The 22,641-nt window shown below is 40.0% G+C and overlaps 1 protein-coding gene across 4 annotated transcripts in view; it reads left to right on the forward strand.

Annotated features, from left to right (window-relative positions):
* The window catches only part of NAALADL2 (N-acetylated alpha-linked acidic dipeptidase like 2), a 477,589-nt gene extending 455,862 nt beyond the window's left edge, over positions 1–21,727 (forward strand). For all 4 annotated transcript variants that reach the window (XM_063339333.1, XM_063339332.1, XM_063339330.1 and 1 more), the window contains 2 exons: positions 3,875–4,073; positions 21,309–21,727. In XM_063339333.1, coding sequence (XP_063195403.1) covers positions 3,875–4,073; positions 21,309–21,507 — 398 coding nt within the window. In that variant the 3' untranslated portion in view covers positions 21,508–21,727. The remainder of the gene's footprint in view (positions 1–3,874; positions 4,074–21,308) is intronic.
* Positions 21,728–22,641: the final 914 nt, after the last annotated feature.

Below are 22,641 nucleotides of genomic sequence, written 5' to 3' on the forward strand. Positions count from 1 at the left end.
AGTAAATTATTGTAAGATTTTCTAGTTTTCCCTGTATAGGAAGGGCAAGGGCTGAGATTTAAAGCTCTTTGGCCACGCAGTGTCAGTTGTGTGTTGCTTCCTATCAGTTAAGCCCTTTCTTCTCCCCAGAACGGATGTTTTACAGATGTTACAGCAGCTGAAGTGTTTGGGGTGATAATAGTAGGCAGTGCTAGCAGAAGTTTAAAAATAATCTGTTTTATGATAAGCCATTTCCAGGAAAGTCTGCATGACTTTCCACAGCCCTGGCTCAACCCATACATTTCAAAACATCAGTCTAAACTCTCAGTCCTTAGAAAAATCAATACAGAAGCATATCGCTGTCATTTACTTGATGGCTGCATACTCATTGCCTACAGCTATCTGCTAGTCTTCAGCTTGGCATCATTTTACCTGCTTGACCCTATTTCCCTGATCATTTAGGGTGCTTTTCAGGCTTACTTTCTCCATCTGTCTGTAATGTTCAGAAAGTTTCCTTCTTTACTGTTCCCACCCATTATTCTTGACTGCTACAGAGGTGAAAAACGCAAGAGTTATCTGTATATGTGATAGAAATACCTTCTTTGCCATGAGATGCTGATATCTTGTCTTCAGTATCCTTTCCAAGGACATTATATATTAGTATTGGCAAACCTTTCATCAGCCTTTAAAAAAAAAATCATGGAAAAATGCATTTTCCATGGGAAAGCGTTTGGTACTGAAGGGAAAGGATGAGCATCTCTTCCCTATCAGCAGGCCATATATGTTTCAGCAGCTCTGTACGAAGTCCTTGATAACTTCCTCTGTATTGACATGCTTAATATTATGTCACAACATGCCTTTTTAATGATCGCCTCTTTTCAAAGACACTTGTAGCGACACCGGATTAGTTTTCTTGGGCAGTAAAAGCCGTGGTAGCAAAACTGAAGCTGATGGCAACATCTTCTTTGCACTCCGGATGTCCGTGGATTTGTGTTTCTACCCCCTTGAGGGTACTTTCTGCAAAGCTTTCCCATTCAGATTTTCCACTGCTAGGCCTGATCATCCAATTTTGCACAGCGTGAAACATCTTCCCAGTGCATCCAACAAGACACTATGGCTGATCCTGAACGTGCACGCTAATCAAAACCTGAAGCAATTTCCCCTCTCGCTTACATGCAAACACATGTTCGCACGCATGGAGAGGAAGCGTCGTGCTTTGAACCGCTGGTTTGTCTGTGTTCGTTCTCCCGTGGGCACTTGTAGGCAAGTACATTCGTACCAGAGGGCGCAAACACAATTTTAAAATGTTAAACCTCTAGCAGTGCTTTTCATAAGAGCAATCAGTTACACAGGGAAAGGCTATTGTATTCAATGGCTGTAAAAATAAATATCTATTTGGTGTAACCTGTTTCTGAATAAAATCCGGATACATTTAGCAAGTGTAATGAAATTCAGCAGTAGAATTCTCTGATCAAGAGTGTACATACTCGAGTCGCTTTCTCATACTTGCAATTTTATTTATTTAACAACTAAACAACTAGCTTAGATGATTCATCGTGATTCATACTGGAGACAAAAGGACAAAGAATACAAAATATAAATGAGGTGGCTTGTTTTCTCCTGAGTGAAGTAATGCCTGCAGGTGTTGTGGTTTTTTGTTTGTTTTTTTTTTTATTTTCTCTGTAGAGCATCACAAGGTATTTAAGACATTATTAGTCAATGCATCCTTTCCTTTAAGAGTCATTTGCCCTTCCACTGCCAGCTTCTCAACTTGAGAAAAGCATAAATCACGTTCTCCCTTGGCACTGACGTTCAGTGTGTTGTGGTAACAACTACTGATGCCTCAAAGCTGTGTCCTTAGTCCTCTGTGGTGACACCAGCCGTAGACACTTCCAGGGTTTGTACTGAAGAATTCAGACAGGGCCTGGGTGTTTGTTTTGTGATGAGTGCTGCTTTAGAGTGTGGTATAAACACTGTTTTTCACTCATGACTGTAAAGTAAAATGTAGTTGTTTTAGGGGCAAAATGCTGCAGAGAAGGAATGGGAGCATTTACAGGCTTTTTGTGTTTAAAAGGAGGGTCTGGTTGCCTTTGTTTCCAAGTACAGAATGATGCATTTTCCCTTTGTCTCACCTCCCCTATTGAAAAGGCACAGCTGACACTTACCATTGGTTGTGTAATATTCAGAATAAAAATTACAAATGTTGTATGTTACTTGGAATATGAAGTACTTTGCTGAAACCAAAGGATTCTTTCTAACAGGGTGAATTTAAACCTTTCCGTGCTGACCCGAGTCCTGGGGGAAGGTATGCACAGTGCGTACGTGGGCAAACTTGTCCCAAACCAGGACAGACATAAACCATATTCTCTCACTCCTGTTCCCACGGGGAGCTTCTGTTCATTGTTGAAATTCATCTTGATAGCTCAGGAAATCTGTCAGTTTCTCTCACACCAGCATCTGTCTCTCCGTGTGTTTTGGATCATTTCATGTTTTGCTGGATGGGAATGTGTTAGTCAGCTGCATGACAGGAGCGCACGGGGATCTATGAACTCCTTTCCCTTTGCTGAAATGTATCCAATAGCAAATCCCTTTTTCCATCCGAGGGGGAGAATGTGTCATGTTCAGGCATTTCCTTGAATTTCTTAGTTGTACCTGTTTGCTTTTCCCTTCCTGTTATATGCTCACCTTTCAGACTCCAGCCATAAATAGTTCGAGGAATGGGTTGATGTTCTTCATTTACTATTTCTGATCTCTCCATATATCTATTAGACAAGGAACTTTAGCATTCCTTTAACTTGTATCTCGAACCACTTTGTTGGATTAATCATCTCATTTACTACGATACCGAACTCACTGGGGTTTGTACATTCAACTAAAGGTGAGGCAGCTTCTGAAGCTGGACGGTTTGTTTTGATTAAATCATCATTTGAGAGATCTAAGGATAGCTGATTTTCTCGTCCTTAATAGGGAAAGTGAAACTCGGCCTTAAAGATCATTTCTGCATCCTGGAAATGTTTTTGCTGACTGGTGTTACTTTTGACTTGATCTCAGGTTCAGACTCTGCTCTCTCTCTCCATGTGCTTGTGAAAACGAACGCAGTCTATGCACGCGCTGGGGAAGGCGGGCACGTTCTTCACCTGCTCTGCTGGTGGGAATAGTCTGCGCACTCACAGCGCTCCAGTTCACCTCTCACGGTCTTCTTTCTGGACTACAAACAGGGAAATACCAAAATCATGGTGTGCCCAAAAGTGCTGCGGACATTTATTCTTTTGGTGTCTGTGTAGGATTACAAACAACATAACAGTTAACACTCCAAGTTTAAAAAAGTTTGGGAAATACTGACTGGATTAGAATATACATTTGGATATCAGTTAAAGTGTTAGCTGACTCAAGGACACAATTTCACATCTCCTCTGCAAGTGTTGTTAACCTCTAGGATTCTAAAATGTTGAACAAAATTCAATTAAACTCTGCATATTATGATTTTCTATACAGCAGTCATTACGGAATCCAAGCACAAGCTTTCAAACTTGAAAGCAGGACCATCAAATGGCATTGAATAAATGCTGTCTCAGAAGGAAATGTTAGTGTTCTTGATTTATAACCATCGCTTCCCGCATGCCTGTTTTTCCAATGGTAGATTTCAAGCTCTACCCCAAAACCATTCCTCATACCTTATTAGATCTTAAAATATCACAGCCCAAATTGATCTTCTTTGAAAAAAAGATCAGAGCTTATGCGCAATGATCTGTGGCTTCCCTTGATTCATAATGTAATTCTCACAAGGGAAAAGAGGCTCGGGTTTTAATTGGACTATTAATTTTGGCTTGTAAGCAAGAGTAATAAGCGATGTTCTCTGAATCATTGGCAACTGTCTTGCTCTTACTGTTCCTAGGTGATGAAGTAGTCATTCCTCAGTTGCTTGCGGTGGCATCACGTCTGAGGGACACTGCAGAATTGTTCCAATCTGATGAGATGCGCCCAGCTAACGACCCCAGGGAGCGCGCTCCTGTCAGAGTCAGGATGCTCAATGATGTGCTGCAGAACTTGGAGAAAAGCTTCCTGGTTCATCGAGCTCCTCCAGGACTTTACAGGTATGGTGCTCAACACCTCCTTCATTTGAGTCTAAATGGTAATCTCGCGCCGCTTGGTTTTCAAAACTGCCAAAAAACCTGTCTCAAAACTGCAGAAAACACTAATTCATTACAATACAAGAGGTCATTAGAATGCAGCCCTGTAGCGTCTCTGCCATGACATCACTGCAGACAAGACGTACGGTGTGACGGCAGCTCAGGCAGCACGACAGAGACTGGTGTTAGACGGTGCAGTAAGCTTTCAGAAGAAGAAATACTTTGAAGTCTGATACTGTTTGACAAGCTCCACCTATGTTTTATTTAAAACTTTTTACAGTTCATTGAGGATTCAGAATTATACAAGATACAGTGTAGCATTATTTAACATATTTAATTTTATAGTAGTGTTCTTGGGCACATTTCAACCAGTCATAGGCAGTACAGTGGAGTGAATGAGAGGGCCTCGGTCCGTCACCATTCATAACGTCTTGTCTCTGGTTACAGTTGTTCTCCAATATGTACTCAGCTGCACTACCCAGGTTGACTTTAAGGTGCCGTCATCATTCCATTTTTCACTTTCTAAGAAAGAAGTCTACAGGTCTGTATCTCTCACCATAAATTCCTCTACAAAAAAAAACTTAGGGCAATCGGTAGCTTTAAAAAAGTTAGCAAAGCAAGAATTGGCCGGCCTGGCCCTCTGGCTGTTCAGAAGTAATACAGTATGTGCAAGTGCCTCAGTACAAGCTGTCCGAGGCGCTGTGCTGCAGCCCATCAACGTGGTGTTTCATAGCTTGGCCCCAAGGGTGTGTTCTCAGTGCCCTCGGCGTATGCGGGTTGTTTCACTTCACCAGGCTTACTGGGATGAGTTTGAAGGACTCTGTGGCTGAAGCCAAGGGCTCATCCATACTGCCCATTAGGAGCCTTCCTAAAGGAAAAATGTCCCTAAAGCCGTACCCAGGTTTTACTTCAGGGGAAACTGGTTGGCATACTCAAAAAGAGCTCCGAAGCGAACTGACACGCGTGCATACACAGGAGACAGACAGGGCCAGGACACGGCAGTGAATGAGGCATCTCTGCTAGTTGGGAATATAAATGTACTTGCAACCAGAACTACTAAAAGAGTATTTCATTGCAGTTGGTGGGAAAAATTGTCAAATGTCTTGTGCAAGTGATTGTTTCAAACAGGCACAAAATAGACAGATGGCACGGGCAGAATTTGGAAGAAAAGCAGAAAGCTACAGCATCAGGAGGAAGAGGTTATTCCAAGTATTAGGAATGGCATAAACCAAATGCAGTCATCTTTTAACAAAACAAAAAAAAAAGTTAGTTGTGGTGAACTCAACGGTGTTCATGAATAAAATCCTGACAGCTATAATAAAGAAAATATAGTAGTGATATTTGAGGAGGGACTAATTGACTTCATTCCTGCTGTGACTGGATTTATAATATAAAGAAATAAACCAAAATGTGATTAAATAATGTCTTAATATTCCAGGTTTAGCACTGTTGTCTCTTTTTGTCTGAGTTGGTGTGGTGTTGCAAAGGAGCCATAAAACTACTTAATATAATGTAATCTGTGTTGCATCGCAGGAGCACGTCGTTGAATCTGGCCCCGTTCTTTATTTGTAAAAACAAATTATAACAAACCTTAGGATTCCGGTAAGAGGGGTTTTTGAGGTCTCCAATATTTAAATTCTTGCAATGCTGGCAATATTACTTTTGTTAGTCATCAGGATGTAATTGCTAGATATGCAGGTATAATGTGAATTACATTTTTCACCTTCCTGCTCCCAGCAGTACTTCGGCCCAGAGCGCGCTTTTCACACTGGCAAAGTAGATAGTGTGAAAGTAAAAATTTTGTCATTTTCTCCCTCTTGATTTCATTAATTTTAATACAAGATTTAACAGTAGACGATAAGGTTACTTCAGAGTTTGTGGGCAAACTTTGGATTTGACTTTCTTCTGAACTATTTTACCTAACATCGCCTGGAGTATATGACAGTAAAGTACACCTTGTGTATCATCATTTGGATACTTGTTTAAAAAGAATGCATTCTTTGTACTGTGCCGAGGTGTGTAACTGTAGTCTAGATTTACCTTTGATACAAATAGAATTGAGGACAGCGATAGATTTCTCATTTCCTTCCCTGCCGCTAAAAGCCTGCAGTACAGTTCCTTTTCAAAAAAAGCCTCTAACGATATGTCTTTATTTGGATTGGTTTGCACTTTTTAGGGATTGAAAGTCCCTCTATTAATTGACGCAGTTATAGGACTCTGTTTTGTGTTCTGCAGCTGTAACTGTATCACAGGAACACTAGAAGTACTTGAAAATCCTGGTATACTTTTTTTTGCTTTTAGAACTTTAAGCTTTTCTTTTTGCAATTTGGTAAATAAAACAAACAAAAAAATCAGTCTCACAGCCAGGACCTTGTATGCCATGTTTCATCCCAGTCAGAAGATTGATGGGCAAGTTATAAACCCCTGAAATAGTGGTTTATAATGGAAATGCTGGCAGCCCTTTAACTATAGCAGCGCAAGCAGTGCCGCAATAAATACTGTGCTTCATCTGTAAACAGAAATTTAGGATGCAGTTTGCAGCCTTGACCTTCAGGCTCCAACTGTGTTTAGATCATTAAGATTCCATAAATACCGTAATTTACAGCCTTCTGAAGGAAGAATTTGTGTGCACAGTAAAGCACGTATTCTTCATGAAAAAATGATTGCTTCCTGTGTACCCATTTGGACTCATATTCTCAACCTCAATCAAAGGACTTGACAAATTTGCTGAAGTTTAGGCATCATTTTTAGGCTTGTGTTTGTCCTAATTCACAGCTCTCCGGATCTATCCTATGTTTTCTCTTCTAGAACTTGAATTCAAAAGAAAGGGGGATTTTTTTGCGTTATTGCAGGATGTGGTTACAACCTGCTTGTGTTTGACCGCTGCAGGGGAACGAATACATCTTTTCTGGATATTTTTTTCTGTGGTTTGTACGCTCATTGCCATGGCCGTAGTCTCTTGCTGTATATATGTACTTAAAAATATAGATACCTCATTCCAGTCAATGTCGTAGGGCAATATTTGGGCATAATTGCTATAACGAGCAATCAAATTATCCAAAGTTACTAACAGAATTCAAATTACTTTAATTTTTGATAGTTATATTAGGATATCCGGTCTAAATTTAAGTAACGATGATCGACATTGGCAGGTTGTTCAATACAGTGGAAGTAAACACTGTCGTTTGGATGATCATCTTCTTGCCTCAACTTCATGACATTGAAGTGAAAATTTGACAACAGCGTACTTTCCCCGTCATATTCTATTTCCAGCTGAGCTGGAAAGATACAAATACAGCTTTCGTCGGGGTATTTTAGTCTTATCCAAAAATTTAGGCAGAGTGAAAAATAATAGGTTGAGAAACGTTATCCTGCTTTGCAAAGGTTACCCGGAGGCTTGATTTGGGGTTAGGACACAATCTCAGAGTTTTATTGTACCTGAAGAATTTCTGTGATTCCCAATGGTATAACCCCAGGTAGACTTAATATTTCCAAAATAAATGTTCGGGAACAAAATAGGATAGCTACTGGTATCTTTTGCTTATCTGCCTTCACTTCGCATAAAATAATCATAATATTGGTAATTTTGTGATTTATATTTTGTCATTATTTTAATGGAATAATGGGGCTGTTTCTTGCTTTCCACTCCTACAGTGTATACTTGTGCTGAACATTTCCCTAGATTTTCTGATGCTCATATTTTGATACTAGTACTAATAACCATAGATTACGCTGCAGCGGCATGCGTGAAGCCAAGGTAAGCACAGAGGTCCTGGTACTTCAGGCACTGTGCGTAGACAGGAAAAAATAAAAAAGATTATCTCGAGCATATTGTCCTCTCAATGAGGTGGTCAGCCTCAGCAGAGAGATGATTCTATAAATGCTGATACGTAGCAAGAAGATCTCACATTCTTACCCTCATCAGCATTCAGTAAAGCCCATGTAGTCGCCTGCTGGGGACAGAAGAAGATGCTTTATCTCCGTATTCTAAACAAAGGGTGCTTCAGCCATAAATAAACATGGATCGAAGCAAAGACCTGGGGCAGTTTCCCTACAGTGAAAGCAACTTGTCTGATAAGGTCGAGGAAGTACTCGCTGACACCTGTCCTGACACTGATTAACCAAATCTCGACGTGGCTTCTGAGAGGGAATACAATTAATTTCTGTAAATTAATGTTTGTAAGTTAGGTAATCAGGCAAACGCATCCATGCTGCGTGATGAGTCTCCTCTCTGTCTCTTTCCTGAACATCTTTGTCTTTTGTGCATCAGCTAATTTTTCAAACTCTTAGATTCTAGAAGTCTAGTGTCATGCTTTCGCATGCTTTTCACCCTAAAAAATACCCACCCAAACACTGGCACCGCCAGTATCATGGATAACAAGACAGCGTGTGTCTTCCTGGTGTTTATAAATATGGAGCTCGACTCTTAGTTTGCCTAGACTAAGACCATTCCTACTGTTCTTTGTATGTTTTCTTTCTTATATTTGCTGATCACCACAGCCTCTGACAACCTGTCAGCCTAACCTGTCTGTCGAGTGCGTGTGGCCGCCCCTTAGGTATTCACACAGGGAGCTCGTGTCTTTGTGTTGAAAGGCGTAGCGCTTCAATAGCATGGGAACAATGAATAATAACGTTGCAAAGAAATGAGATAATCAAGAAAACGTTATGGAGTATCAGGCAGAGGACACTCAGTGAAATAAGATGTCTTCTCTTTCTGAAAGTGTTTTGTTTTGTCGGGTCCATACCTAGAACTCAACCTGATATTCGTATTTGATGGATGCTGTTGATACTCGATGGATCCAGTAGAAAGGATGCAGGGTTTCCTAGAACATCCTGTGATGCTTCCACCGAGATTTCCAAATCTAAAGGAGTCACTAAATACAGAGTTTGTTGTCTTTGGTCTTTAAAAGTCAAAAAAAAAAAAGGCGCACAAGGGCTCAGGCTGTCATTTCCACTTCAGTTAGGTGGGTTTTATTCTTAATAAACCATTGCTTAAGGGTCACTTATGTCCTGACTGACAGTTCTTTTAACAATTTTTTAAAAAAATCAAAGTCAACTTGTGTAAAATCTTTCATTTAAGAGTTTCATCTTAGCTTGCCGAGTTTCCCCTGCCCGTTAAGGCAGTATGCATCTGTCACCGCTAGTTAGGGAACTGTTGCAGGGGCCACTGGGCTACGTTTAGCAGATGTAATTGAGTGAATTCAGTAATAAGTAGGTGAAAAGTAAGGATTCTGAAAACAATCTGTGTTTTCAAGAAAGACCTCCAGCAGTTTTTATTGCTCATTTGTGCAAGTTAAACTTCTTCCTTTTGCTTCTTTTTATCATGGATACCCAGGTGTGACATTAACACTTCTTTGGGCTAAAAAATCACATCAGCTCAGTACGTTAAAATGCACTGAATAAAATACTCTCTGTAGGCAGTGATATATTATGCAGCCTGAATTTGACATAATGAAATGACGGAACAATCAAAAGATGCTTTTAGCACCACACAAGAAGATAATTTGCGTCACTGCCAATCTCATGCCACTCAAGTGTTTGTTGTTCGCTGGGACAAACGTTTCCCTTTCGGATGGCGATGTGTTATATACGTTGCTGACAGGCGTACGGAGTCCACTGCATTTATTTCTGTTTGACTGATAAACTGCAGCGGATTCTCAGGTGTCAAAATTCACGTGCCCTATGACTCCAGTTTCTAGAGATACAATTAGTAGGAAAATTAAAGTCCTTATTGAATCCCTATGTGTAAGCAAGCTGCTCATTGGATTTACAGAGGACAAACGTTAACGATGCAAATATCCCACTAATCTTAAACAGTGACATGGGTAACTATGTAGTGCAATGTCATGTTAAAAAAAAAAAAAATCTAGCCAAGAGTTTCTACAGAAGACAGTAATTCTGGCTCGTTGCACAGACTCTTTGCAGATCAGTTTTTTCATTTTGAACTCTTCATTTGTGGCTTCGAGTAGAAAATATTCCAGTATACTTTGTGGTGATGTTTGAGATCTTTTTGACTGACCTGAACCAAACACACGGAGTACGTATTTTTCTGCATCGTGTAATGTGGAGGAGAGAGTGATTTGGGATGGTGCTGATGATCTGTAGTGTGGGAGATACTGCAATGATTCGTGTTGCGCTGACAGTTGTAGATAATGTTCTGTCTCGTGTTATCTGCCATATGCAATTTGTAAATACAATACTGGAATGATATTGGGGGAGAAGGAAAGTATTGTGGACTGGTTTTAGAATAACGTACCTCAGATTTTGCCGTTTAGTCAGAATAAATGAATTTTATTCTTACTGTACAGCAGTGATTTGCCATTTGACTTTTCACCCTAGTATCCTGTGTCTTTCAAAATTTGCATCTCTTTCTTCTGGAACTGTTCCACATCTTATAAATGGAGTTACAATTCGTGGTATCGCTTGTTTCACTTTCTGATCCATCACTGGTGTTTCTTGGCTCTGCAGTTCTTGTTCAGCTCCCTTCTCTCTGATACACATTTGCCTGAATGTATTTTTTTTACCCCTAAGATGTCTTCCCGTCTTCTTCTACCTTCTTCCTTCAAACTGCAGCGATTATGAGTCTAGTTGTAGTTTGTAAGTCTAACTTAGAGATGACGAACTCAAATATTCAGGACAGAAGAAGTGAGACACGGTTTCAGTAAGACTCGCTTCACTGGGGCTCACTTCATGAACTCCTAATGAGAAGAAAATCACAGGAAACATTCCAAGGATGGTTTTATGTTCTTCCCCAAGAATGTGGGAAGGCAAAAAGCAGTTGCATGAGAGAGGTGGAGGGCGGCAGCTATGCACTGTCGCAACATCTGAGATGCTGTGTGTGCTTAGTAAATCTTTAGTTAATGCTTACTTGAAAGATCATTTTCCTCCCAGTCTTTGGTAGCGGACGTTGACTGAAGGGATTAGGTTCTTGGTGTAAATGCTCTTGTGAATACATGCCGTGTGTCCGATGACCGGGATTCATCAGTGGTGACAATCATGAGTCAGTAGCCAGAGTTTTTACAGCATAGTCAAAAGTGGTTTTTATCATAAAACTGAATAGACTGAGTCATCTCTGCAGGTCACCCCTGATTAGAAAATAATTTATAAGAACATATTGCAATTCTTAACTGCCAGGTTTTTTGTTTGAATCCTAAAACCAGAGACAAACCAGTTAGTTAACGGCACGACAAGCAATGATGTCAGTATAACCAGGTCGGTACAAACTAAGAAGTATTTCCTATTAAATCCTGAACACTAGATTCCAACAGCACTTACATAGATATCTCTGTCTTCAAAAAAAATGCAATAGCGTGTTTGGCACACTTAGTTCAGTTTAAAATCATAATTTGAGTCAAATTCATACATCTGAGTCAGCAGCAGTCTCTGGAGTAACAACCTTGATATAAGGTGGACTGAAAGTATTTTGTTTACGGTATTCCTTTTAAACATTGTACCCGACTTCTACGTGGGAGTGTAGCATGGGGGGAGGAAAAATGGAACTTTCTTCTCTCTTGAGCAGCTACCAGAAGCCAGACGTAATTAAGGTCACTTCCTATTCACTCCGATGGTGCAGATATTCAAAATGGGATTTGAGGGACCAGGAAGAAGACGACACAGTCATGAATCTGCTCATTCAGTGGATCAACATAATGTAGTGTTGAAATCAAGCTGTAACTCTGAATAGCACAAGGACCATTCCCTAGGACACCTTTTGCCACCAGCGCAGCTCCCCAGAACAAGTATAACTAGGAAAATGTAGGGACTGTTTAAATGCATAATGGACCTGTAGGAACAATTTTCTGGTGGCACGAGCATTCTCTGGCACTGGACGACTTTGGGAAGGGTTCTGCCCTGGTCCTCCCAGCCCCTCTGGGGGGGATTCAACAGCGCTGTGGTTATTCATTCTTTCAGCCAGGTAGGTAGAATTTCATCCGCTGGGCTGTTGACTCTTTAACATTCATCCGTGTGTGGAGCAGCACGTTTATCCTGGTGTACATCGGTAGCAATTACTACTTTGATAATGCTCTTACAAATTCCTGTTACGGTTATTATTTTTCTCATGACTGATAATCATGCTGAATTACACCCTTTCTTAATACAGAGAAGATGCGATGAAGTGAATGTAACTCAAAACACCTGATCCATCTGAGTGGCACTTCAAATGGGTTTTCCTTTGCAATCACCAGTACATGTAATGACCATGAGGTAATGACTGTATTTGTTGTCTTGTAAATTTTTACTATTTAAAGAGCATTTGCTGCATAAATACTACTGAATTAGCCATCTGCAGGGATGTAATTATGGTTGACTTTAAAGCTTACATGAAAATCTTTTCATTACACCTGCAAAAGCAGAAAACCACTATAACTAGGGATTATGTCATGGCTGGAAACTAGCTGTCTCGCTTCCCTGATACGAATGGCAAACCTGGGTGTACCCACCTTAATTTATTTTTCCTTTATGTACTTCTCATGAATTTTCTTCCATCCTTTTAATGAGATTGATTGGTACACTTAGAGAGTTCTGTCCTTAGTATGCATCAGACCCGTTATGTTTTTGGTACAGTAAATATTATTACACATATTGCAATTTACCACAGCATTCGTGGCCCTTAAGACAAGAGTTCATCCAGGACGTACAATTCCTTGTGCTTTCCGTGAATGTGCGTGGTCGTGACCTTGCAAAGAACCTGGTTTTTTTGTATAATGACATTTATTTGAATATGTGGCCTTATTAGATGTTTTAGCCCATTTCACAGTGGTTGTTGTGCTAACTGGAAAGATCCGTTCACTGAGGGCTATTCCGTGGGCTCTGTGCAGAGCTGTCGTTCCAATGCCTAGCAACTCTTCCCGTTAGGATACAGTTCCCATTTGGTTTCCCTCCCTGGCAGATCTCACTCAGGTCTGTGCTCAATAGGCCAAGAACATTCGGTTATAGAGAAAAATAGCCTGTGATCTCAGAAAGTTATATAAAGCATTAGGTTTTGAATTTATTAAGTATGACAGAAACTTAATATTTTATACATTATTTCATTTTTCTTATAAACGGTAGAGTCGATAACATTTTTTAGATCCGAGAAATATGTGGTTCCACATTTTTGGTCATGACAGGTAAGAACCACTCGTGTATGTTTGAAATATTAGCCAGGAACATTTCTCAAATATAGTACAAAAATAAGTGGAATTCATTGGAAAACTAGTTAAAAATGTAATACTCCCCCCACTGAGGTATTACCCAGGCAATAGGACTTAGAAATTTGGTGGTGGGATCATTAACACAAAATTACCTTAAATGGGATAAAAAAAACGTTAATTTTGTGTGTATCCATGCCATTGAAGGTAATAAAAATATAACTTCAGGCATTTCTGTAAAGAACATATTATGACATGATTAATTTTTTATCTATAGTTAACTCTTATGATAGTGACCTTTCTGATTTTGGCTGTGGTGATAACGGTCTCACGTCTCCCGGTGTGGAGTTACTTACGATGATAAACGTAATCAGGATCGGAACTGGACATCAAGGTCAAGCCAATTTGCTGCACAAATACGGGACCCTGCTTGCAGCTTTGTTTAGAAATTGTATTCCTCCTTAGGAATCGGATGTTTTACATGATTTCTAGATAAAAAACGCTATGAAGCCTTCAGAATATCAGCTGTGAGCCATTTGGAAATAATTTTATTAATTCACTTCCCTCAAGTCCTTGGAAATAGTAGCACATCTGCTTTGAATTTGTGCGTTTCAGACTGAGACATCCTTAAAAGAAAAATAGTTTCCTCCAAATTATTCAGCATAAGCATATGTTTCTTTCCTTTGAAAAGCAAGTGCAGCATAAATCAAAGAACACCATGCCTACATTTGGTACCAACAGCTACATTATCTGAAGTTTAACAAAGTGTATTTCATACCAGTTGCTGCCAGCAAATAACATTTTAAAATACAGTTATATTAATTTTGTTTAGTGCATCATCACTCTTTATAGATGCAAGTCCTTGTTCTAAGAAATTACAGAAAAAATATTGAAGGACTTTCCAGGAATGTTTACATTTCTGTGGAGTATATACCATTCTCTCATCAGCTGCGTGTCGGGTTCAAGCGGTCTGTGGCAGAGTCTGATGGTGTGTTTTGTGGCTTCTTCAGGAATTTCTAGATAAAGTCACTTAATTAATTTCTATAAAACCCTAGAGAAAATCATGTCTAATTAATTAGAGAACTGCTCTTCAGCAGTCATAAATAATCGCTTGCAACTTCTGAAGAACAAATGCACCCTAATTTTTCTTTTTCTTTCCGCTTCTGTTCTGTGAAGTCATTCTGTGCTGTTGAAGTTGTAGAATTGGTTCTTCTTACTTACTGGTCGTACTTACTCCAAAGCAAGAAGAAATACATTTCCTAAACTCAGCAAATTTCCAACAGGGGAAAAACTGTGAGTGCAAGGTTGACGTTCAGCCCTTGCAAAACAGGTATTTTATTGAAGCCTGATTTTACCCAAACTCAGTCTTTAAACTAGTCAGACTTCTTACTCCGTTATTCTTATTTGAGGCTGTTCCAGAACATCGGTTCTCTTATGATTAGCAACTTGAATCAAGCTTCCAGCTTTCATTCGTTCATGATTATTTTATATTATACTAGAAGCTGTTTTGCTATCACAAGCCACAAAAATATAAAAAAGTACGGGAAGAAAGGAAGTAATTACTGTTTATTTAACGAAAGTGAAAAAGTTTAGCTACAGGTTGTCATAGATACAGTATCCCATTTGAAATCTTTTCCAAGCCATTACAAAGCAATGTCCTATTATCAGAAAATGAAGATTAGCGTTCATCTAGCTTTTTATTACTGTTGACAGTAATGAAACAACTATCAAAAGAATAATTTTCTTACATGTTTGGGAGCAGAAAGTGAAAGTGAATTTTTTCTGTGAATGTTGAGTTTAGTCGCAAAAAATTCCCCAAGCAACCTTTACTCAGCTTGATCTTTCACTTTCTCTTTAGGATTCCGAATGCTCGTACGTGCAAATTGGGATGTAGTAGGTGAATCTGTAACGATCACCAGGACAGGTTTAAGGTTGGGAGGGCCTGTAGGTACGGTTCGGATGGCTGGTTATTATAGAGTCAAGTCTGATGCGGTCACCTCTTTAGGTGAAGATTGTCGGGGGTGGTGGGAGCGGGCTGCTCCCTAAAGGATGGGCAGCCAAGCATGGTAGCGTGGCCAGCAGGGCAGTGGCCGCTCTAGCCAGGCGAGCGCCCAAGCAATGCAAGCAGGGGAGGCCTGGGAGGGGCAGTCAGGTTCAGCCGAGAGCCTCGGCCATCAGGCAAGCCCCCGGTGATGCAAGTCAGGCCGGGAAGTGGTCTTGAAGGTTGGGGTCTGGATCAGCGGGCTGCAGGGCAGCACCAGGGCTGGAGACAGGCACGCCTACGACGTGGCTCAGGCCGGGACTGCAGACCAAGGGCTCGGGTGAGATGGGGCTGCTGGGCCTGCGAGCAGGCGGTGTGGGAAGTGGCCCAGGTAAGGCTGGTCGGGCGAGTAGGACCTATTAGTGCCATCAAGGCCTTGACAAAGATCTAAGGTTGTCTGGGCGCAGCAAGCTGAAACTTATGCTAGAGTTAGGGTTGGCTTTAGCGATAATTCAGTAAGAGCTTAGTGTGGTTTACAACAGTGCATTCATTACCTTTAAAAAAGCACTGTAATCAAAGATAACTGTGCAGAAATGAAAGATAATATATCTTGTAACCAGCTATCATTCCAGTTTGGCTTCTCTTTTTCCTTTGTTTATTTGGCATGCAATCAAGCCAAACCAAGCCTCGAGACACTTCACAGAGCTGCCAAAATCAGGATTTATTTTTTAAACAAGACCTATTCTGAAGCGGCCTCTCAGAAACAAATGCAGACTTGGAATAATTATCTCCTTATAGTCCCACGTCCCAACAGGATTTTGTTAAATGCAGATTTACCATAACCTCCGTTTGCCATAATTGACTCAATTAGAGATGCCCTAACTCCTGTCTCTTACGCAAGATAAATTTCTGTCTGGCAGGGACAGAATTTATCTGGTTTACCACTGTCACGTAATGATGCCTTTGAAATGCGTTTCAGTTGGTTAGACTGTTTAGGTTTGATGTCTGGATTACCTGTAGCTTATCAACTGCTGATACCACACAAATACCTACCTTGCTGGCAGACTTTCACCTTTGAGTGTACATATGAGTTAAATATATCACTTTCTGTAATATATATGGGTAGAAAAATCTGAGGTCCTATAAATGAGAGCACTAAAGCAAGGCAGTCGATGGCTCTTCAAAAAGAATAGGGTGTGTGGAGCAAACAAAAGTTCAGAACAACACATTACAAATAAATGATCCTTAAATATGACATGTTGAGTTTGTGAGGACCGCGAAGGAATAAAGTGACATTTACAGCTAAGTTGCCCTAAAAGGTTGGCCGCCGTGTCCCCATCTTCCCTGGTCACACGCGTGTTGTTCGATCACGTGGCCGCAGGGCCAGTGACTTCCACTGTTCCGTCCAGCAAGAAACGAGCCTTGTAGAAATGCATTTCTCTGGATCAGCAGTAATGACATGGAATGACGGTTCACCACTGCATAAATTTTGTCTTGAAAAAAGTTAGCCTTATATGGCTAGCAGCTCAAATTTTATAATTATAAACCTTCTGTTGCAATAGTGCTGCAAAATAAAATAGGTAAAATAACTGTATGTGAGTGTCAAAAAAGTTTAAAAAATAAACAAAGGAGAAGCCCCATTGGAGATCAAAAGGATAAGGGACCCAGAGGATGAAGGGAGGATTTCTGTACCTTCACCATAATATCTTCCGAGGTACAAACTAGTGTAAATAAACTGGTATAAATCAGCTCATGCAGTTTCCAGGGAAGAAGAATTTGTGATATTTTTATATCCTACAGTAAATAAACACCCCGTGGAACTAGAAGTCACAACATGGGAATACTATTATTAGAATGCATTTATTTATTTGCCAGGTTAATAACATTTTATATTTTACAAACGTGAATGAAAACAAACTCCTAGATGCAAGAAAAATGCATTTGAAACTGAACATTATCAAGAGAAAGGGAAGTGCGGAGAATCCCTATCATGGTGCGCTTTTTTCTTGGAGAGTACGAGAAAAAGTAATTCGGGGATTTATAAAATTGAATTTGTGAGGATGCTGAAGCAGGTCTTGTCACAGCACGTAACTGGAATAGACAGAGGCTGCCCGTAGCATTTATCTGTAAACAACTCTAATGCGATTCCACAGAGAAAACCTGCATTCATTTAGTGTGGGACTGTACACTGGCCATCACGTCCTAATGATTTAATAATTACTTTTCAAAATCTCAAATGCGAGCTCTAAGATAGGAGGCTGTTTGTAAGTACCTGAATAATTCAGCTTTTGTTGTACATTACCTACACACAAACCTTTCTTGTAAGCTAAAAAATCCTTTTTCATGACCAAACTAATGCAGTAATCTAGTTTTATCTTGTACTGTCCGGTTGTTCTAATACAATCTCCAGAGTAGTTTGAAGTTGTGTTAAAGTCAATATATTTTTAGTGTGATCTGTCGTTCAAGAATTTGTCAAAATCATTGTATTCTGGTAGGGGTGACATTACATCCTTATTTGTGATAAGGTAAAACAGCGTTTAACTATAATTGCATTATTTTGATAAATTATCATTATTTTCCCAGACCTGCAAAGGGCTCGTAAAAGTTATAGAAGAGGTTCTTTTAGAATTCACTTTTCTAGGTTTTTTGCTTTAATTTACTAAGGCCGATTCATTTGTTTGGAGCCATTCTGCCTCTTTCAATGGTACTGCCTGAAGTCACTAATTAGGTTTCTTACTTTCGGTGTTAGGCTGCTCAGGTCCCTGCGATGTGTCGTTGAACCAAGTCCATGAAGATGAATGATGGGTGGTGTAATTTCATGAGTGTCATCTATAATGTATTGCGCTTTTCTGTTCAGGAGTCTGTGTTTGGTGTGGGTCAGGCTGACTGTGCGAATTATAAGATCAAAATAGTTAAAGATGAAGGTGGATGCTTAAGCAATTAGGCCAGAGGCTGGAATTGTTGTTTTAGAGGTGTAGGCTACAAAACCAATTTGTATTAAGGAATGTTTGAGTAATTGAATTTCACAGTATAAATTAAAGTCTCTTGGTATCATTATGCATGTTGTGGTCACATAGTGATATCTTGTGCCAATGAAATTGCCGGGTTTTATTTTTCAGTCCGTGTGTAATCTTTAATGAAAACACTTTTCTGGCTTGTAAAGGCTTGGAGGTAATAAACTGGACTAGCCATTTTTTTTAATTTGATGAAGCTTGGACAGAGATAAGAATTAAAAATGTATAAATTGACTCTCGTGAACATGCATAGAGAGAGAAATCGTTTTATGCAACAAAGGGGTGGCATGGCTTGCCAAGCAAAGATAAGTAATTGGAAAATATAAGACCCTGGTGAGGATTTCTAGCAGAAAATATGAAAAAAAACCCAGGTGCCGTATAATGTTACTTATTATTATTTGCATACATAAAAATAAAAAATATTTTCTGTCGTACTACGCAAGCAGTTGTGCCGAAGTCATCTCTCTGTTGCAAAAGTTACTATTATGTTAAATTATGAGAGCAGACTGCTTGTCTCTTTCATTCATCAGACACCTAAGCTTTTCTCGTTAGACACTGATCTGTACTGTAGCCAGGTGGGACGCGCCACGAGTATTTGTCTTTTTACAGTCATTTTTACCTGCCTGTGGATTGACTATGGAATCACCTGTGATTCCAAAATCCCAGCTGTAGAGTTAAACTGTATCACCATCCTTGTTTGTCAAGGTTAAACCATCTTTTTAGCCTGTGTGCCATGTTTAGGGCACATTTGAAGACGGGATAGAAGGTCTGTTCATATTCACCACAAATGTTTTCTCAGTGGTCCCCAGATGTTCCAGTCTTCAGGTCATCCTCTCTTTAGAGTCTAATTTCTAGCAGTCTCAGTAAGTGTTGCTCTGCTGATGGTTGTTACCTTATGGCATTTTTATTTGTTGACATTACCCCCAATAAAGGAATAGAGGGATCCTAATGTAGCTTAAGATGCCAGTGTTGTAGGCACTTGGAGCAGAATTCTAGCTCAAACTCACCCAGACACCGGAGAGTAGAAGGTAACGTGATTATCTCTCGCATTGCCCCTGCTGTTCAAGGGCTTTGAGGGGTTGTGAACAGGCTTCTATCTCCCTGTGAACTATGAGAACTCTAGAGGAGAGTTCTTCAAAAGCCTGGTTCTGCTTACACTGATCTCAGCAGGAGTCCCCGAATTGATTTCAGACGGAGCAGAATCAATCCCTGCTTTGAAAACCATAGTATTTCCCATAGCACAGCCTATCCTTAAAAACCAACCAACCAAGGATTTCTCTGGTTCTCAACATAAACAGTTTTCATTTGCTATATCACAGAGACGCTTTAGGGACAGTCCGTAATATAACTTTAGTCACCTTTCAGTGTAAGCTGCATCAGAGTCTCGAGGAACAGTAGCATCAGCTCAGAAGTGAGGAAGCAGACCGTTGTCCTCTTCTGGCTGCTGCAGTGCAAGCTGGAGAAGTTACTGCCACATCTGCTTGTTACTGTCTTCTTGATGGGGGATTCTGTCCCCACTGAGCTGTTCCTGCAAATGCTCTTAACCTGTTTCAGTCTAAATGGTCTAGGTCAGTGATGACCTACTCTTTAAACTACGTAAGCTATCCTTCTACCGCAGGGTTGGGTTCGAACCCTTTCCCTCCTCTTGTTTAAAACTACTGTGTATTGCATTGCAGAACACTTGAAATGACTAGATGTCTTGCTGGCAGGGGATAAAAGGCTTAGCATCGCTATCGCACGTTGCTGGGTTTGGATGGATACCCAATATAGGAAGGTAAAAATATAAAGACTGAAAAATTGTTTTATGAGGATGGGAGTTACTTCATTTCTTTGAAAATCATCACCCCTCGTTCAAAGCATTTTTTTCAAACTGGGAAACATGGCAGAAGATTTTAGGTGTTCTGCGGTGTCATTTATTGGGCTACTTCATTACCATTCCCTCTCATAGGTGGCAATTAGATGACTCATGTAATAATAAGATACACTTCTGTGGTCATCTTTCTTGTAGGTGCTTGGCAGTTTTATTACGAATTTGGAGTTGCCATTGAGCCTGTTCTGTCATGCAGTAAGGTTACAGAGGGAGTACCTAACTTGTCCTGCTTTCTTGCTAGTTTCTTTCTGTGAAACAACTTGTTCCCTGCCCCGAGCACCCACCTTGTAATTAAGAATAAGGTCCTGCACCAAATCACGTGTAGCCTTCCTGTTTCAAATTTCACTCGTGTTTACAATCAAAGGAGCTCCTGGGTGGAGATTTATGATATTTGCATGCTCTTCTAATTAGGATAATGATTCCACCTGGTTTCAGATAACATTTATAACCTGCTTCAGAGAGTCTCATTGAAATCGCTGACTAGGCTCTGAATTCCTCATACAGATGCCATTTCCAAGGGATCAGACATTACCTTTGCATGTGTTTTTATATGAGCTATTAAAAAGTCTTGCAGATATAGGAAAACACAGATTTTGCTTCATAAGGGTTTAGCTGTTACTTCCATTTATTTCCGTCCTCAAGTATGTGACATTAAAGATGGGTTGCTCTTGTTCTGATGCCACAAAGGATTATTGATGAAATAAAGGCTCTGTTGAAGGCAATGAGAGCTTTACCATTGACTTCAGCGCAGCTAGAATTTCACCTCTGAAGTGTGAAATAAATAACAGGAGCAGAGAGGGGAGAAAAAAAAAAAATCCGTACCTAGGGTCCACGGTAATAACCAAACTTTTTTTAGAGGGGAATAAATGGAATCCAGCTGAGGCATGAAATGCGTCGTGAGGGGTGTGATAGGTCTAGGTTCATGATTTTGAATAAGATCTTGAATGGTCAAAGAGGAATGTGAGATTTCTTTGATGGATTTTGTGAAGGTTTCAATGCATGTACACCTAGATCGATGAACAGTTTACAATAAATCTGCAGTTTAATAAATATGCAGTTGTCTTTTAGTTTGCCATGGGTCAGCTTTACTGTGCATAATATGTATCATCTCTAAAGCGTGGCTGATACTTGCGGAGTTTCTTGATAATTTCTGATGAATTGTCTTGACTAAAAAGTTTACTGTTCTCCATTGTTCTCTTTTAGAAATATTCTTTACAGACTAGATGAAAGGACAAACCAGTTTTCAGTACTGCTAGAGGCGCTGGAGCACTGCAAACTACATCAGTCAAATGAGACCATTCAAGCAGCCTTGTCAGAGGTGCTGAACAGCATCAGTTCAGCTCAGGTTTACTTCAAAGCAGGACTTGATGTGTTTGAGACTACCTTAGCTGGAAAGAAATGAGAGGATTCTCTGCATTCTAAGACGTTTGTTTACAACGCGCTCAACAAAAGTTCGACTTGGACCAGGATTTCTCTGAGGATGAAACCTTTCTCAACTTCTCTTTCAGTTGGCTCTTAAAGGTACTGCAATGCGTGTTTTTATAAATATAAAACAGTCTTTTGCACTGTTCACACTATATCTCAAACGTCTGTTTCTGAATGTATAAAACATAATGAGAGGGAATAACACTTAAGATATGATTTTTAGAAGGACATCTGCTGTATTTTTATATGTAAAATATATTTTTATGACTAAGAGCTCGATCTTGCAATATGCTGAAGGCCTGGTTCTGAGACACCCCAGATGTATACCCAGTTGAGCTTTCCATGCCTACTCTGTCAGAAAAATGTGACTTAAGTATACTCTTGTGTTTCTTAACTTCCTCGGCAAACTCATCTTCCTTACTCCTTTCAGAGGAAGTAGTTGAAGGATGTGGCGTTTCCTTGGGTATCCAGCACCGGAGTTAATCAGGAAATGCACAAAACACCCTTAGCAGTGCAATCCAACATCTTTACTCCTGTGGAGCAATAAATACCTCAATTCTGAGAATACAGATAAACTTTGATTATCCCATTTCTGTATGAAAAAGTTGTTTTCTCTAGTAATTCCTGGAGAGAAAATTTTTGTGATGATTTCAAATGATTCTAAAAGTTTGAATCAGTAGTTAAACTTGTACAAAAACACTTTGATTCTTTATGGTAAATAAAAGAACTGCCCAGTCTTTTAAGGCTACTGGCCTTATAAGCTTATACATTACCAAAACAGCCCACTTCAAGGTCTCACAAAATTTCCAGAGACCAGTAAATGTAAACAAAACCTCAGAGTTCTGTGAACATTTTTGGAATTCCACCATTCAGGCACACCACCCACTGTTCCAGGCTGGATCATTCCATCAGTAGCGCCTGGCATATAGGACCTGAATTGTTGTCAAGAAAGCACAAGGAAAACATAAATTCACTCCCAGCTGCAGAACCAGGAATTCACCTCTGAAGGCACAAGGTGCAGAAGCATATTGCAGGGCTACAACTCCAGCCTGTTTTGCATTGGTGGAAGCCCTGTACAAAGGCTGTAATCACACCGTTACCTCGTTGGCCT

Source organism: Chroicocephalus ridibundus, chromosome 6, assembly GCF_963924245.1.
Source record: "Chroicocephalus ridibundus chromosome 6, bChrRid1.1, whole genome shotgun sequence".
Lineage (NCBI taxonomy): Eukaryota > Metazoa > Chordata > Aves > Charadriiformes > Laridae > Chroicocephalus > Chroicocephalus ridibundus.